The sequence below is a fragment of the Mizuhopecten yessoensis genome, unplaced genomic scaffold (assembly GCF_002113885.1).
Source record: "Mizuhopecten yessoensis strain PY_sf001 unplaced genomic scaffold, ASM211388v2 scaffold1795, whole genome shotgun sequence".
Taxonomy (NCBI): domain Eukaryota; kingdom Metazoa; phylum Mollusca; class Bivalvia; order Pectinida; family Pectinidae; genus Mizuhopecten; species Mizuhopecten yessoensis.
Genome location: NW_018404225.1, coordinates 31,482 through 51,598, shown reverse-complemented (window position 1 = coordinate 51,598; position 20,117 = coordinate 31,482). Strand labels below are relative to the sequence as shown.

At 38.1% G+C, this 20,117-nt stretch overlaps 1 protein-coding gene across 1 annotated transcript; it reads right to left on the bottom strand.

Moving 5' to 3' along the window:
- Positions 1-6,191: 6,191 nt before the first annotated feature.
- LOC110441296 (mediator of RNA polymerase II transcription subunit 16-like) lies at positions 6,192-20,001 on the bottom strand. Its single transcript, XM_021484411.1, has 8 exons — positions 19,737-20,001; positions 15,332-15,500; positions 14,720-14,812; positions 13,723-13,857; positions 12,396-13,284; positions 11,103-11,332; positions 8,626-8,758; positions 6,192-7,222 (listed from the first exon to the last, which is right to left on the bottom strand). Exons 1-8 carry the CDS (start codon positions 19,886-19,888, stop codon positions 6,531-6,533), a joined length of 2,493 nt encoding a protein of 830 aa, XP_021340086.1. The 5' UTR covers positions 19,889-20,001; the 3' UTR covers positions 6,192-6,530.
- Positions 20,002-20,117: the final 116 nt, after the last annotated feature.

Below are 20,117 nucleotides of genomic sequence, written 5' to 3'. Positions count from 1 at the left end.
GCCAGTAGCATGCTGGAATGAAGGGCTACCAAGTTTGTTCAAATGAATGACCTTGACCCACTTTCAAGGTCACTGGGGTCAGATATGTTTAATTCTTTAAACAACTTCTTCTGAATAATCAAGAGGCCTAGGGTGATGATATTTGGCCAGTAACATGCTGGGATGAAGGTCTACCAATTTTGTTCAAATAAATTACCTTGACTTATTTTCAAGGTCACAGGGGTAAAATATGTAAAAACCTTTCAACGACTTCTTCTGAATAACCGAGAGGCCTAGGGTGATGATATTTGGCCAGTAACATGCTGGGATGATGGGCTACCAAGTTTGTTCAAACAAGAAGCCCAATGGTTCTTAATCGCTCACCTGGTATTAATCTCACACTTGTAATCTTAAAAGTGGACTAAAATAAGCTACAGGCAGAATATCAGTGTTTGATTCATAAGAACCTATTAAAAGATTTAAACATGACGCCTGTGACCTTGAATGTCGAACAAGGACATTAGGTTGAACAGAGTTAAGTCTTCCAACCCAGCTTGCTTTAGGCAAAATTTCATTACCCTGGATCTTTTGGTTATACAGAACAAGTCATTTAAACATATATTGACTACTGTGACCTTGAATATGGGCGAAGGTCATTCATTTTGACAAAATTGGTAGCCCTTCACCCCAGCCTGTTAATGACCAAATATCATCACCCTTGGCCTTATGCTAATTTAAAAGAAGTTGTTTAAATGTTTTAAACATATTTGACCCCTGTGTCCTTGAATATATGTAAAGGTCATTCATTTGAACAAACTTGGTACATGTAGCCCTTCATCCTGGCATGTTACTGGCCAAATATCATTATCCTAGGCTTCTTAGTTATTCAGAAGAAGTTGTTTAAAGGTTTGTTAACACAATTCACCCCTGTGACCTTGAAAATGGACGAAGGTCATTCATTTGAACAAACTTGGTAGCCCTTCATCACAGCATGCTACTGGCCAAATATCTTAACCCTAGGCCTCTTAATAATTCAGAAGAAGTTGTTTAAGGGTTTTTAACATATTTGACCCCTGTGACCTTGAATATAAGTAAAGGTCATTCATTTGAACAAAATTGGTAGCCCTTCATCACAGCATGCTACTGGCCAAATAGCATCATTCAGGCCTTTTGGTTATTGAGAAGTTGTAGTTTAAAGGTTTTTAACATATTTGACCCCTGTGACTTTGAATATAAGTCAAGGTCATTCATTTGAACAAAATTGGTAGCCCTTCATCACAGCAAGCTCCTGGCAAAATATCATCATCCTATGACTTGCGGTTATTGAGAATAAGTTGTTTAAATGTTTTAAACATATTTGACCCCTGTGACCTTGAAAATGGACGAAGGTCATTCATTTGAACAAACTTTGTAGCCCTTCATCACAGCAAGCTCCAGGCAAAATATCATCATCCTATGACTTGCGGTTATTGAGAATAAGTTGTTTAATTGATTTAAACATATTTGACCCCTCTGACCTTGAATATAAGTCAACGTCATTCATTTGAACAAACTTGGTAGCCCTTCATTCCAGCATGCTACTAGCCAAAAATCATCACTGTGTATTTTGGTTATTCAGAAGAAGTTGTTTAAACTTTTTAACATATTTGACCCCTGTGACCTTGAAAATAGGTGAAGGTCATTTATTTGAACAAACTTGGTAGCCCTTCATCTCAGTTTGCTTCTGGCCAAATATCAGTACGCTAAGCCTTTTGGTCATCCCATTGTGCTATTGGCCAAATATCATCACCCTAGGCCTTTTGGTTATTAAGAAGTTGTTTAAAGTAAAATATTGACGTCGAATGACGGACGCTGCACCATGGCATAAGCTCACTTGGCTCTTCGGGCCAGGTGAGCTAATAAATGACCTTGATTTATTAGCTGACCTGGTAAGAAGGACCAAGGTGAGCTTATGCCATGGTGCAGCGTCCGTCGAACGACGGACGCTGCACCATGGCATAAGCTCACTTGGCTCTTCGGGCCAGGTGAGCTAATAAATGACCTTGATTTATTAGCTGACCTGGTAAGAAGGACCAAGGTGAGCTTATGCCATACCGTGGCATCCAGCATCCGTCCATCCGTCGTCCGTACGTGAACAATTTCTTTAAACGACTTCTTCTTAACCACTGATTGGATTTAACAAAATTTGACTGGAAGCATCCCTAGATAGCAGTATACAGTAGAAATGGCCCGACTCTGATAAACAAGGCACATGTCAAGGAAATGTAAACACGGCAGATTTACCCTACACAACACATGTATACATGTATATATTTTTGTAAACTGCATTATATTTACAACACATATAAAGTACTGAGAAGTGTATAAACCTCTGTTTTCTATGTATGTCACTTGTGTGAAAACCATGGTTACCACATCAATAATTACCAAAAAATGCCAAAAATTGCTATTTTTGACCCATAATTCGACCCCCGCAACTAGTATTTTTTTTCCTTAGTTCTGTCTGAAATTTAAGATTACCTTCCTGGTTGCAGAATTATCTAAGTCCTAGTAAAGTTGTAAAACTTGATTTTTAGCTCACCTGGTCCGAAGGACCAAGGTGAGCTTATGCCATACTGCAGCGTCTGTCGTCCGTCGTCTGTCGTCCGTCGTCCGTCAACTTTACACTACTTGTTATGAACCACTGAACGGATTTTAACAAAATTTGGTGTGGAGCATCCTTGGGTGAAGAAGAACCAATTTTGTATAAATGGTGGGTCTGGCCTGAGGGGCGGGGCCCAATAGGGGAAATATAGCAAATTCTTCAAAATCCTTCTTCTTCTGTAGGAATGAAAGGATTTGTTCCATATTTGGTCTGAAGCATTCTTGGGTGAAGGGGAACCAATTTTGTATACACTGTGGATCTTGACTCCCAGGTGCCTGAGCCGTGGGGCCCAATAGGGGAAACATAGCAAATTATTCTTTAAAATCCTTCTTCTTCTGTAGGAATGAAAGGATTTGGTCCATATTTGGTGTGGAGCATCATTGGGTAGTGGGGAACCAATTTTGTATAAACGGTGGGTGTGGCCCCCCTGGGACCTGAGGGGTGGGGCCCAATAGGGGAAATAGACGTAAATCTTCAAAATCCTTCTTCTTCGGTAGGAATGGCAGGATTTTGTCCATATTTGGTCTGAAGCATTCTTGGGTGAAGGGGAACCAATTTTGTATAAACGGTGTGTCTGACCCCGCTGTAGGCAGAGAGGTGGGGCCCAATAGGGAAAATAGAGGTAAAACCTTTAAAATCCTTCTTCTACCATAGGGATTAAGGGATTTTATCCTAATTTAGTCTGGAGCATCCTTGGGCCAAGGGGACTCAATTTTGTATTAGCAGTAGGTGTGGTCTCCGAGGGGGGGAGAAGGGCGGGGCCCAATAGGAAAAATAGAGGTAAAACCTTTAAAATCCTTCTCCGACCATCGGGATTAAGGGATTTTATCCTTATTTAGTGTGGAGCATCCTTGGGTGACGGTGACTCAATTTTGTATAATTGGTGGGTATGACCCCCGTAGGGGCATAGGGGTGGGGCTCTGTTTGAAGTTTGTTCTCTATATCTTGAGTACTGGATGGATCTTTCTGAAATTTCATATGTACTAACAGCACCTACCATGGAGTGCTATATCTTTACTTCATACCAATTACTTTAATTATATTCAGGTGAGCGATACAGGCCCTCTGGGCCTCTTGTTTGCAATTTTGCATCGTGTGCTGTTGTCAAAATTTTACCTCCTGTAAAGCTAGCTTTTCATGTGTAGGCACCCTTTCGGATTATGGCCAAAATTTTGTTCTCAAACCAAAAAAATCTTTTTTTTTTACAAATGTGAAGCTCACATAGCCCACTTCATCATTTTGCTTATACATTGTACCAATTTTAGTAGTTTTATTTTTATAATTTTTTTACATATCATTATACAGGGGTTAGCCATTTAACAAAAATATCACCCATGGCCACAACCCTCTACTGTATACTGCTACCCTAGGTGGTGGGGATTCACAATTGTACAAATGGTGGGGATGAGGGGCGGGGCCAAAAGGGGGCAATTTGGCTATATTGCTACAAACGACTTTTTCTGTAGAATTAGCACTGGATATCAATCATACTTGATCAAAAGCATTCATGGGAGGCAGGAATTAAAACTGTACAAATGGTGAGGCTGACCTCTCAGGGGGCTGAGGGGCAGGGCAAAAAAGGGTTATTTTGCTAGACTGCTTAAAGCGACTTCTTCTCAAGAACTAAGTGATGGAAATCAACCATAGTTGATGTGAAGCATCCCTAGGTGGTTGAGATTAAAAATTGTACTAGTGGTGGGGCTGACCCCCCAGGGGATGAGGGGCGTGGCCAAAAGGGGGCAATTCGGCTATATTGCTACAAATGACTTCTTCTGTAGAACTGTGCACTGGATATCAATCAAATTTGATCAAAAGCATTCATGGCAATCAAAAAAAGTTTATTACTTGGAAATGGTTGAGAACCCCACCATATAACCATATATACAATTGCTGAGTATAAAGAGAAGAATGGACATTTGCTCCCAGGATGGCCCTAGGGTCTGGCCCCACCCTTGGAGACATAGTCACTGGGTCATAACTTTGAAATGGTTGAGTTCCCCACCCCAAAACTATATATACAAATGCTTGGCATAAAGAGACGAATGCAGTCATGATATTAGAATAGACCCTGGGATCTGACATAACCCCTAGGGACCTAGTTTCTTAGTCACAGCTTGGAAACAGTTGAGATCCCCACACTATAACCATATATACAATTGCTGAGTATAAATAGATGAATGCACATATGCTTCTAGGATGGCCTTGGGGACTGACCCACCCTTGGAGACTTTACCCCTTGGTCATACCTTTGAAATGGTTAAGATCCCCACCCTAAAACTATATACAATTGTTGGGCATAAAGAGACGAATTCAGTCATGATATTAGAATTGACCCCAGGGTCTGCCCCATCCTTGCAGACCTAACCCCTGGGTCATAACTTTGAAAGGGTTGAGATCCCCACCCCAAAACTATATATACAAATGCTGGGCAAAAAGAGACAAATGAAGACATGTTATTAGAAATGATCCTGGGTTCTGGCCACAACCCTAGGGACCTAGTTTCTGAGTCACAACTTGGAAACTGTTGAGATCCCCACCCCATAACATACATTAAATTGCTGGGCATGAAAAATCTAATACAGATATGCTACAAGGATTGGGGTCTGGCATATTCCCTTGGATCTCATTTGGAGAATATTTTGCCATGATTGCTTAGATATCCAGGTGAGCGATACAGGCCATGTGGGCCTCTTGTTCGTTAACGTCCTATGGCATGTTCATTAAATATAGCCAAATTGCCCCCTTTTGGACCAGCCCCTCAGCCCCCTGGGGGGTCAGCCCAACCATTTGTACAATTTTGAATCTCCTCTACCGAGGGATGCTTCAAGTCAAATATGGTTGATATCCATCTCTAAGTTCCAGAAAAGAAGTCGCTTAAATCAATATAACGCAATTGCCCTGCCCCTCAGGTCCCTGTGGGGCCAGACCCACGGTTTATACAAAATTGGTCCCCCCTTACCAAAGGATGCTTTAGACCAAATATGGAACAAATCCTTTCATTCCTTCAGAATAAGAAGGATTTTAAAGAATTTGCTATGTTTCACCTATTGGGCCCTGCCGCTCAGGCCCCTTAGAACTTTTATATATTTGAAAATGTATAATGAAAATAACTGTTACAGCTTTGTAATATTTGGTGCATTATTTCTTTGTATGTCCATATTTTTTAACATAATTTTAGTAACAAATATGTGCATTTTTTTGCCAATATTAAAACACTCATTCTATTGAAAAGAACCATTGTTTTTAAATTTCGACCTTTCATGTTTCAGCTTCATTTAAGATGTCTGACATGGGTGGCTTTATTTGAGTGACAGTTTTTACTATTTAAACTCCAAACAATGTTTTGAAATTTAGGTCAACAGAAAGCTAAAAGACGTGTAAACAAGTTGGAAAATGCTGTATGTATTATCGGATTGATTAAACCAAGAGTGCTTATTAGGAGCGCCGAATATCCTTAGAGCTCTGTAAATGGTAGTTTGGACTAATTACAATGGTTGTACATCACATGTTCTCTATATTTTTAATTATCTTCAGGAACTATACATTACAGAGACAAGACTAAGGCTTCATAACAAACAAGTTAATATTTGCCAACAGTATTTTATGCTGTTTCATTTTATTTTCGCATGATTGACATACAAGTCTGCTGAGATTTCAAGTCTGCTGTATAGTTTTGATTAATGATGATGTGCTGATGAAGGGAAAGTTAAATGACAATACGTGAAATATCTTAATCAACATGTCCCTGACTATCTTAAAGCACAGTCTCTTTAAGAAAGATAAAAAGACTTTTATTTCCTTTGACAGTTTGTTCTTGTCCATATCTTAAAGTTACTTACTAGTCATAACTCCTAATCCCCTTATGTCACATCCCCTAGCACTATTTAAACTGTACAGTGGTTGATCGTCATTTTTCTACTTTCCATAGCCCCCCACACAAACAGTTTTTTCTCCATCGAGCCTCCCACGACTTCATTATAGGAGACTTGCCTAGACTTTTGATAAGGGAATATCCTCCACATCTTGTGCACCTTCTAACTGCATCTGAAGGCCGAGCACCAAGATGAACTTGTCGTATGATGTCATGATTCTGCTGACTCTCTGTTAGCACATCAGACAAGAAAGGGAATTTGAGTTTCTTTCTGTTATACATAAACTCTGGCTCCTCTCCCAAGCTAAACATTTGAGAACTTGGTTGTGTAAATATACTGTATCCCGAATCATCCAGTCGGAAACTCTGATTCATGCTGGGAATAACAATTTTGCTGGGGAGGAGACAACACTCATCAAGGAGGGCATCATCACACTCAACGCCACCTCCTTCCTTGCAACACTGCCATGCCTTCGTGACGACTTTGAATAAGTGAGCAAGACAGTCTGTACTAGAAGTTGTAAAGACAGGCAGACATGATGGACTTATGATGCCCCAGACACGTACAATGACAAGGAGTTCCCGTAGTGTGTTGAGTAGACTGCGGTCGGTGAGAAGGGAGGACCCTGGAAAGCTTGAGTAGGACTGGTACATCGGGATAGTGGCAAGTAGGTGGAGAGTGAAGTCAGCCACCCACTGGATCAGAGGCTGTAAGGACTGGAGGGCACCTGTAACACAACACGGCAAACACTAGAAACACAGGCACATACAAATGTGACGAGTAATTAAAAGTCTTAACCAAACTCTTTAATGAATTAACATTTTAACGAAATTTCAAGTACAGAAGCTGTAACAAGAAATTGAGCATAAAAGTAGGACAAGTTAATTCATTTGAAACAACTTGTTAGATAAAAGCCTTTCAACCAAGCAAGTTACAGGCCAAACACCATTATTGTAAGCTTTTCCTCAACACTAGATGCCATTTGAAGATACACATTTGACCGCTGTATACTTGAAGGTGGTCAAGGTAACTCATATGAACAAGCTACAGGCCACATATCATGTCTGTAGAAATTGTAGTCAAAATTTAGTACTTATCATACAATGTTCATCTCTTTTCTTTAAATACATAAAACAATACAGTACAAAAAAAATGGACAATATTATACATTACTTATGGTTTGACCATCCACACCTCCATCCTGTAGCCATGAATATGTCGGACTAACTGATGTTCTAAATACTGCTACATGTTAGGAGTATTTGATCCTTTTGTATTTTCATGGAAGAGTTTCATTATCTTTTTAAAAAGACAAGTTACAATACTTGGTGAAAGGTAAGTGTGCTAACCATTGTTCAACATGCCCTCAAGGTAAGTGTGCTAACCATTGTTCAACATGCCCTCAAGAATGGAGACAATTACTGACGCGCAGAATTCTGCTCGTTCTAGCATTGAAATTAATAATGTTTTAAACCTCCTTTCATAAATTTAACAAGAGCTGTCTGAGAACAGCATAGCTCTCCTATGTATGTTATTATAACACTGCAACTATCAATAGAAACACATGTATAGTAAAATGTTGATATAGTGCCTGTCATTTTATTTGCCACCTCACTTACCACCAGGATATTTCAAGGACTGTTAAATGTGTAGAAACATCTATGTGAAGGGATTGTTAAGAAATTAACAAAGTCCAATAAAGCTGTTTTTGGACGCTAAAATATGAAAATATGATTCAACACATTGCTTACACTCAATACAAATACTTCAACCTTATCATAGACAACAGCCTATTGATTGTGGTGGTCCAACACTACCCAACAAACTTGCACAAAAACTTGAACCTCAAATTTAACTAAGTCCAATTAAGCTGTTTTTGGGCCATAAAATATGAAAATATGGTCCAGCACATTGCTTACAATCGATATAAATGACTTAAACTCATAATAGACAACTATGTTTTGAGTGTGATGATCCAACACTGTCTGGAAAAAACTTGCACCAAAACATTAACCTCGGAAGGTGGGACGCCGACGCCGGGGTGACTACATTAGCCCCCCTATTCTTCGAATAGGCGAGCTAAAAATGGTTATAAAACATGAAAATCTGTAGGATTATATCCAGTCTTACTTTCTTCAGCTCCCTGTGATTTGTCTCTTTTCCTGGAATCGATGAGGAAATCCTCGATTTCTAGGTTAAGCAAGATATTCTCCAGATTGCCGTCTGTTGTTTTACATAGGGCCCCAAGTTTCTCAGCAGGTGTCTAGAGAGCAGAACAAAATCTTAATGACAGCGACAACATTTACCGGTATATGAAGAAAGTAATTATCTAGCTGCATTAAGTAGCCTGACAATCATCAGGATTATTCCAGCTTCATGAAATATTTGAATTCTCTTGTACTTTGCTAAATTACGTTGATTTAATGTTGACTGTTCAATCCACTTCTCTACAATATTAATTGTTGTAAAAGAACATCGCTATGTGAAGGAGACGCTATACAATGTACTGTTGATTATATTGTTAACAGATGAACATCGCTATGTGAAGGAGACGCTATACAATGTACTGGTGATTATATAGTTAACAGATGAACATCGCTATGTGAAAGAGACGCTATACAATGTACTGGTGATTATATTGTTAACAGATGAACATCGCTATGTGAAGGAGACGCTATACAATGCACTGGTGATTATATAGTTAACAGATGAACATCGCTATGTGAAGGAGACGCTATACAATGTACTGGTGATTATATAGTTAACAGATGAACATCGCTATGTGAAGGAGACACTATACAATGTACTGGTGATTATATAGTTAACAGATGAACACCGCTATGTGAAGGAGACGCTACACAATGTTCTGGTGATTACATAGTTAAAATATGAACATCGCTATGTGAAGGAGACACTATACAATGTACTGGTGATTATATAGTTGACAGATGAACACCGCTATGTGAAGGAGGCGCTATACAATGTACTGGTGATTATATAGTTGACAGATGAACACCGCTATGTGAAGGAGAACCTATACAATGTACTGGTGATTATATAGTCAACAGATGAACATCGCTATGTGAAGGAGAAGCTATACAATGTACTGGTGATTATATAGTCAACAGATGAACATCGCTATGTGAAGGAGAAGCTATACAATGTACTGGTGATTATATAGTTTACAGATGAACACCGCTATGTGAAGGAGAACCTATACAATGTACTGGTGATTATATAGTTGACAGATGAACACCGCTATGTGAAGGAGACACTATAAAATGTACTGGTGATTATATAGTTAACAGGTGAACATCACTATGTGAAGGAGACACTATACAATGTACCGGTGATTATATAGTTAACAGATGAACAACGCTATGTGAAGGAGACACTATAAAATGTACTGGTGATTATATAGTTAACAGGTGAACATCACTATGTGAAGGAGACACTGTACAATGTACTGGTGATTATATAGTTAATAGATGAACATCGCTATGTGAAGGAGACACTACACAATGTACTGGTGATTATATAGTTAATAGATGAACATCGCTATGTGAAGGAGACGCTCAACAATGTTCTGGTGATTACATAGTTAAAATATGAACATCGCTATGTGAAGGAGGCACTATACAATGTACTGGTGATTATATAGTTGACAGATGAACACCGCTATGTGAAGGAGTCACTATACAATGTACTGGTGATTATAGAGTTAACAGATGAACACCGCTATGTGAAGGAGGCGCTATACAATGTACTGGTGATTATATTGTTAACAGATGAACATCGCTATGTGAAGTAGACACTATACAATGTACTGGTGATTATACAGTTAACAGATGAACATCGCTATGTGAAGTAGACACTATACAATGTACTGGTGATTAGATAGTTAGCTATACAATGTACTGGTGATTATATAGTTTACAGATGAACACCGCTATGTGAAGGAGAACCTATACAATGTACTGGTGATTATATAGTTTACAGATGAACACCGCTATGTGAAGGAGTCACTATACAATGTACTGGTGATTATATAGTTGACAGATGAACACCGCTATGTGAAGGAGGCGCTATACAATGTACTGGTGATTATATTGTTAACAGATGAACATCGCTATGTGAAGTAGACACTATACAATGTACTGGTGATTAGATAGTTAGCTATACAATGTACTGGTGATTATATAGTTTACAGATGAACACCGCTATGTGAAGGAGACACTATAAAATGTACTGGTGATTATATAGTTAACAGATAAACACCGCTATGGGAAGGAGACACTATACAATGTACTGGTGACTATATGGTTAACAGATGAACACCGCTATGTGAAGGGGACGCTATACAATGTACTGGTGATTATATTGTTAACAGATGAACATCGCTATGTGAAGTAGACACTATGCAATGTACTGGTGATTATATAGTTAACAGGTGAACATCACTATGTGAAGGAGACACTATACAATGTACTGGTGATTAGATAGTTAACAGATGAACATCACTATGTGAAGGAGACACTGTACAATGTACTGGTGATTATATAGTTAACAGTTGAACATCACTATATGAAGGACCAATGGAGATGTACCTTCTCTTGTTGGTTAGCTGACTTTGGCCGTAATAGTCCCCTGAACAAGGCAGTGATGGACTGCAGGACCAATCGAGCATGATAGTCCATGGCCCTCTGGTGGCCATTGTTAGCACTACTGTATAGTGCCACCTTGAGGGCAACAAGGCGTATACTGACCACGTCTTGCATGGAGTAGGTTTGTTTAAAATAATTCTCAGTTAATTTCTGGCTGATTCCATCAATGGTGTCTGTAATGTAAGCACATTAAGGTGAATTAAAATCAGACGCAAATAGCAATTGACAGGTCACAAATCTTTCTACAAAGCAGAATTTTTGATGGGGGCATTCAATTGTGAAGTAAAGTCAATTTTTTATGATGCAAACAAAATAAAGACAAGTAACAACTGGGGGGTGGAGACCCAACGTCCCTGCAAGGAAGTCAGTTCCATAGTGGCAGTAGAGATCCTGGGGTGGACACCTTAATGGTATTCAACAGTGCTCATCAGGGAAAGCAGAGCAAATGAAAACAGAAATGATGAGCAACAACACCACTGAATCCGGTACAAAATGTAATGTTTGATTTACATCCTATGTGCTGACATTTTTCGGCCAAAGGGAGGCTGTCTTCAGAGCACATTTACATGATGTTTGCATCTATGGTACAATGACAATAAAGATCATGTGACTAGAACAATAAAGAATAACTGTGACGTCATCAAGTTGCTAAGAGTTACAGCCTGAAAGGGTGACAAGGTTTAGCCATTTTTGATTGGTGCATAATAGAAATAGTGCTAAATAATTTCAGTATGATACATTAAAAGATTATATAAAAGTATCATAGTAAATGTGAATGTATGAGATGTAGTATTACAGTATTCACAATGTAAGAGATGATTAAAGGAACAGAAACTATTAATAAGGGATAGTAGACATGAAATTAATTGTATCAAAAGTGCTCAAACAAGCAAAACTCTTAGGTTAATGTTCTGTTACTTAAGGAATGGAAAATGTAATAGACAGAATATTAAGCATTCTTAAATGCCCAACTTCACTTTTACTATTTCTGATTCACCCACACAATGTCAATCAAAAGTTTAACTGATTTCGTCATGACATTACCCAGGGGTGCAGTGAACTCATGGACATTGATGATTATTTTGAAATTTAGAAAAGGTCAATTTCTTTATCTTACAGAAGGGGATTAACTACTCAAGAGAAGGTCTTTATTTTAGTAATTATGAAAATGACAAGGGAGACAACTTGCATCAAATCATTCACTCTACCGTAACAAATTGATAATTATGTACCTACTTTGTTTGACTGCAAGCATGGCATCCCACCAATCCTGTCCTGTAACCATGGCATATTCTAGCAGGAGACACACATATGATGGATTCATTGCCATCAATCCATCACGCATATTGTACACGCGTAACACTGACACCTTCCCATCATGCAATGCAATCAGGCCACATCCACTCAATGTCTGAATCATGTTAGACGCATGAATTGTTAGTTTTTGTCTTTTTGTTGGACTGATGCTCTGATTGGCAGCACCGAGCGCATCAAAGTATGTATGAATGACCTGGTGTGTGTATCGGTGGATCAGTTTGATGGTGCTGTCCCTGTATGCCACAGCAATGTACGGGGAGAAACCAGTCTCCATGAAGGTTTTGCTCATGGGCAGTGTGGGTCCAGCGATGGCTGACAGATAGGATGCATGAGGGATTGTAGCCTTGTGCATCCACTTTGGAATCTTGTAGGCAGTGTCTGGCCCTGAACTCATCTGAAACAGTTTGTTCAGTGGGATATGTTGATCGATCAGCTGCCAGACCTCCAGGCAGCTGTAACCCTGACTACCACAACACAGAATCAGTGTGTCACTGCTCTCCGCATTGAGGAACTGTATATGGGACACCATCATCTTTTGACTGTCCTGGGCACCATAGTCCATCTGACTCTTCATGTAGAGACTGGAGCTGGCCTTGGCCAGAACCTTGACAGCACTCTGTGTAACCCGCACTGTCACCAAGAAGCATTGTATGGTGGAGGACAGCTGGCCGTCCGCCGTGGCCACCATTACTTCCCCTGTGCCTGTGTGGGCGATGGTCGCCAGGCTGAGGCGCAGGTGGCTGCCACCAAGACTAGCTTGTGCAGTCATGATAGTCTGATCCTGCTGATTTATCACACCCACACTGATCTGGTGAAACAAAAGACAAGTATCAATCTATAACAGGCACAGCATGAAGAGACTACATAAAAAGTAGTATTGTAAACATATACTGAAATGAAAGTATTCCTGTTATTTTCTTATAATATGGTATGTAGCAGGATTACATTGGAAATAACTTCACAAAATTTGATAAATGACAGAAATATAACTTTTCAAGAAACAAGAAGCCCAAGGTACTTGTGTCACTCACTTTTTATGTAATAGCGTAAAACAAATAAGATTGAAAAACAAATAACTTTTTTCCCTCAATCAAACATATTAATTCAAGTGTATTCCTAAACCACTTAAACTTAAAATGTCCCTCAATCACACATAACTTTACATAGAGTATATATATGTATCATCAACTCGCCTTTTGATCTGAAGACAAAAACAATTAAACAATTTTCGCACACAAAAACATACCAGTCCTGTTTCTGTAACAGCCAACCACCCATCTAATGGCTGACCTCCAAACTGTGTCAAGGTCGGTGTGAACTTTGAGCGCAGAAATTTTTCAGTGTAGGTTACTGCATCCCTTTTCTCAGGATTAAAATTGATCTGTTTAAAAGATTGTCAACTTGTTAAAAACAGAATATATCGTGAAATTAAGATTGCACTGATTTCAATATAACATTGCACACTTGTTGCTGAAATATTAAAAGTTGTGATTGTTTATTGGAACCAAAATTAATTTTGTGTTTGGGTATCCATAGAATCGTGGACTAGAGTTTTGTTATATTATCTTTACTTGTTTAACAGGTTATTAAATGACCTTAGCTGTTATACGTTAATAGGACGTTAAACAAAACTGAACCGAACCAAATTGAACCTGTACAGTAAATTCAATTTCATCAACTAAGTTAGTGGATAGATAATTTGGTTATTTGCAAAGAGTGTCAAATACAGAACCATTTTCTATCCATTTGCGTAATCAAAAACAGATGATGTGAATCTAATGACCATAAACAAGAATAAAAGCTACATTTTTGAAAAGTAAACCATACACTCTTCTAAGTTTCCAACTTTTAATTCACGTTTAAACATGTATAATATCTTCTGAATAAAAAGTTTTTTCTGTAGTGTGAGGAAGATATGAAGATCTTCTGTATCTAATCTTAATTTTTTATTATAATTTATTGCAAACTTGCTAATAAAAACTTTTTTTTTGTATATGCAATATGACACAATTGCTCTTACCCACATCAACCCTCGCAATATAACACCCAAAAACTTGTATTCGCCCTAGCGCACCTTGGTCCTTCACACCAAGTGAGTTAAAAAGGCTGAATCAAACATTAATCAAAGGTGCACAACTTCAGAACTGTAGTCAGAGTTGTAAGGACAAGTTGATTACCAGTTGATTCAAATTGATTTGTTTTGTTTTATGATAACTTTCTATCTACACAATGGCACTTTTTACCTGTACACCTGTATGGAACCATGCCATGGCCAAAATCTCTTCTCCTGGAATTGATGACTTCCCTAGTAACTTCCACTTGTTGATGAAAAAATCCTGCAAGTAGAATCTTCCAATACAAACAGCTGCCACATGGTTTATGATGGATTGTACAGACAAGCTTTGATAACTAAGCTACGTTTTTCCTAAATAAAATGACTTGTATGTGAAATATATTGAATAAAACAATAAATTCTCCAACACACTTGCAAGTGAATAGAACGACCAGTTTATAATGGAGACTAGATTATTGATACCGGGTGGTTGAGTGTCTCAGTGGATAACGTTCTCGCCGTTCACCGAGTCAGCAGGGGTTTGATTCCCCAATTGGTTGTGTAAAGGTATGGGGTCACCTGCCCAATCACAGGAGTTTTCTCCAGGTACTCTGGTTTTCTCCTACATGAAGACCACATGCATGCTAACATCTGGGCCAACAAGCGTGATTAACACAAGTTGAAATAACTTGTTTCATAATCGTTGTAATAGAATATAAATTTCTTGACACCTGACTGTATTTATGATTATGACCTATAGATAACTATGGCTTAGACACATGTTTGAGATATCATTGCTTACCTCCATTTGCCACACTTGACACTGCCCATCCATGTCTGTGATGAGGAGACGTGTGCCGGTCCTGTCCCAGGTCATACAAGTCACAGACACTGGACTTGTCATAACTGTGAAAAATTCCCATGGTTTGTCCAGATCAAATACAATTACTTCATAGATAACATTAAACTTCCTGAAATAAACAAGAAATGCACAAATTTAAAAAAAAAAACCAGAAAATTTCCATTTTTATCACAGGAATATGAATCAACATATCTCAAGACTTTATTTTTTTTCAAACCCCCAAGCGGTGCTGCCAGGGTTTGATCTGTAAACACTTTGTCCACTTCTGGTGCTTCCCCATGCGTGAAAGCCTTCTGAGAAATTATGGCCTCATATACGGTCTACAAAAATATGATGGTAAATCCTACGGTATTGGTATTTATTACGGTTTACTAGTGATATATCATGAATTCTCCATTTGATAAAAACATATCTTTAATGCAGTGAAGATAAACGAAACATTATATCGTCACAAGTAAAAACGTCTCTCTTAGTATTGTCCAATCTGAACGGTTCATTATATTCTCTGCGTAGAATTTTCAGTTTCAAGTTTAGATGACGTGACGGCAGAATAAGTGGTTGTGTTGTATACCTTTGCAGCATACATTATTGTTTTTACATAACTACACAAATAATATCATTTTATCTGGAAAAACGGCAAAACTGCAGGGAAAACCCATTCAAAATGGTGCTCTGTATTGTTGTTAACTGTGACGTCATTACAACTTGGCATAAAAAACTACGCTACACATTCTCGCGCTTTTCTGATGTAGCATGCATGTATAATTGCATTTCTATACAGTGGTGTGCAGGTAAGTCATTCAGTTTTTATTAGAAAGAACTGTATAAAATGGTACATTCAAATTCTTAGTAGGTTGCAGGGTCCTCCCCAGATTTGTTTAAGCCGATATTTTTCGTTTTCGACGAACGTTCAAGACGGACACGTTCAATAATACCTTATTTAATTAAGGTGGAGGGGGGTTGTTGTTAATATTATGTTTAAATAGGTACTTTTATTTACCAAACTTTTGATGAACTTTAAAGCCAAAGATTCTTTTTGTATGAATATTCTAAAAAATACAATTTATAGAAAGGTTTATTAGTTTGGTACATTGAATAATAGATATGAGATTTGTTTCTTATCTTTATATTTGTAACCCTTAGTTTTATCTCCATTTAATATAATGCAAAGAAGAAATATTTAAAAGCTGTTTTTGTTACATAGGGGGAAACACTTACATGAAAAAAATTATATCACAGTTCCTATTATGGTAAGAGAAAACGTTTAAATAAAATGTACAGTGTTTTTATTTCCTCTAAAACTGCATTAAATACTTCTGTCAGTTAAGTTGATCAGAGATTAAAACAGCATTTTTATTTGGGCCCTTCTTCCTTAATAACAATAAATCCGGACTAAACACAATCCAAGATGGAGGCCATCACTCACTGAATTTGTCGCATAGACGTGTCACTTTCCCTTTGATCTAGTCATGGTACAACCAACCTGTTTTAGTTATACCATATGGTATAATTGGGGCTCCACCTAATCTAATGAAATCGATGATTGCCTATTACCGTCAAATGAGGCTGTCAGCTTGAGGTACAAAACTGTGGGAAAATTTGAGAGGCCGGAAATAAATAATCAAAACTTCAACAATGTTTAACAATTTAATCAATAAAAAAAAATAAAAAAAAGTTTCAAATGCTTACAGTATGTACCTATCATAAATGTTAATTTAGTAGTAGAATTGACCGTTACTGTCGTTGATTGTATACACTGAACTGCAAAGTCAATAAAATATAAAATGTACATTTAGTAAAATTGAACAAATGATACTGTCGATTGTACACATTAAACTGCAAAGTCAATAATATTTCAATGTACACATTGAACTGCAAAGTCAATAAAATTTCAACCATTCATTTAGTAGTAAAATTGAAAGATACCTGGCAGTTAGCTCGTCCACATCCATTTTTTGAAGTTCATGTACATTTTGCCTATTAGTACCCACTCAGTTGATTTTTCGTGTCGTTGTTCTCCTTTTCTTTAACTAAGTTTTGAATAGTCTCCATTGATAACGACTCGGCAAATCTCTTATTAAGGCCAACATTTTTTTTGTTATCCGTGTCATCATCATCCGTTATGCCAGAAAGAAGATATTTTTCAAATGTCCCAAAATCATCTTGTATAAGGCCTTCTAGTGGGTCATCTATGTCCACATCGTCTTCGTAACGTTCCATCAGTTGTGATAAATGTATGTCGTCAAAATCATCGAATGGTTCTACTTCGGACAGATCTGGCGAAGATTTTTTTACATAATCTGACATCGTGACCTCTAAGCTCGAACTAATTGAATAGATTTGGGTTTTCACACACTTCAAATCATGTGACACTATATGCGACAAAAAAGTTATACCATAGGCTCTGGCGGATATGTCAAGTCATCACATTCGAGGGGCGGGGCTCGACCCTCGTACGCTTGAACCCCGCACCTCTCGTTGTAATTTAACTGACATATTCGCTTGAGTCTATAATATAACCATTACACACATGCTATTTCAGCGTTATCAAATGCAATCATAATGTGAGTAAATTAATTTATAATAGCTGTATCAAGTGTTTGTTTTGTTTATCCTACAGCAGTTACTTCAATTAATCACATATTGACCATGTTAAAAGGATCCTTAGGTAATTGCATTAGGCTCCAGTGAGGAGGCTTGCCGGACACCTGTGGGCTTGTCATCTGGTCCCCCTTCCCATTAATTACAGGCCCCCTGTGGCCATATTACGCCTATTTTGCAACTGACCAGTGGGGTCATTAATATTGCTGGACTTGGGTCAGCCTTGTGATTTAATCAGTGTCAATTTCTTGTGTAAAAAGACCCCATTCAGTACAAATAACAAGGTGATATGGTTCATAGTCTAAGGTGAGGGTCAATTAAACTGATACGGCAGGGAGGATTTCAAACTGAAGCTGATAAGGAGTGGTATCAGCTAAATGGCCTGTGGAGAACCCTGGGTTGAGATTGGAATTTATATCTACAGATCAGATAGAGATGCTTGTTGAATGTTCATAATTAGTGCAAACAACTTAAGACGTGATAATTCCCAAGTTTATCTCCAAACATGCAAGTAAACAAACATATCTGTGATAGTGACACCGGCAGTGCCACTGTACACAGATATGTACGAGTTCAATGTGGAATTATGGAACCTCCGGCAATTAGGCTAAGCGCATATGGGTAATAATCCTGCATTTGGTAACAGTTACCCATTTGATTAACAATTTTATTACTGAGATGGGGAATAAAGTTAAATAAAAACACAAAGTTCTTTTAAACACATGGAGCAAAAAATGGGCATCATTCTTTCAACATAATCCAATAAAAAATACAATGAGGTACAATTGTGCACAAAAATATGTTAATTCAGTTGTCTAAATGACAAATGGTATCACCTCCATTGCTTATTGTATTATGTTTCATGACTAAATACATGCGACTTGGACAAATAAAAAATTTTGTCGGAACTTCGTGAGCCAACACCATACACTCCACCAACGGTTTTACATCCAAGTTAATTTTTTGTGTTGTGTTCAAAATAAACATTGTACGGCAACTACGAGATACCGTATTTTTTGTGTTTATGACGTATCCGGACTTATTAACCCGCCTTTGTTTCACACTTACTTGCTACAAATTGTCTTCCGGTAAATTGCCGCCGTTGGTGGAGTGTATGGTGTTGACTCACGAAGTTCTGACACAAACAATGAAAGCTAAGTGGAGTTTACAGGGCTTTTATTGACACGTACAGGTGATGAGACAGGTAAATTTACAATTGAATCATGCTTTGCGAGACGAAGTTCACAATTTGGTAAATCGTGGAGCATGTCTATTGGACACTAATAGCTTGGTCTTTCATGCAAAACAGGTGTCGTTTCTCGATTATGCATGCTTCGAACGGCGTGTGTTAATTACTTTCAAGATACACCAACTGGGGTATAATAGCATACGTCAATTTAGCTCATATACCTCACTTGAGGTTATATACTCCTTTTGAGCTTTGTGCGAGACCTGATAATTTATAGGTGTATATAGTAATATAGGTCTTAATAGCTATACAGCTCAATCGGCAGAGTGTACTGGACCTGTTCAAGGCACACTTACCCTATGCAGCCCTTGAAGCCCTCATCACACTCTAAAACATACCCCAGTTTTTTTTTTATCTTTTATCTATACCTTGCACACAAAAAAACACCAACTAATCACTGTAAATAACCGCTTTTTCACGCCACTGCAATAGGACTCCCGAGGGCATTAACATCACAATTGAGGAAGCCCCCGTAATTTAAAGAAGAAGACTTACCCGGCTGCATCCTCCTTATCAGAACCTGATGTGCTTTGTTTACAAATGCACATAAGGTTCTGGCATGACAGGCAACAACAACACTTTCCTTCTGTCAACCAGTCGTTCTGCTTAATTTCACCTTCGACATCAATGCTATATAGCACCTCCATATTCACAAACGAAGCAAGAATCAAATCAAAATGTTAATGTCATTTTAAGAAGTTCGCGTTTTTCTCCATTGTAAAATAAATGTCCTGGTTTCCTATAAGCTTACTGCTCTAAGTATAAGAATGCTTACGTTTCAAACGTTCTAATGACATCGATCAAACCGTTTATATCAGTCTCGCGCATTCTCGCCCAATCTCACACTGACCCCTGACACTTGCATACATAATTAGC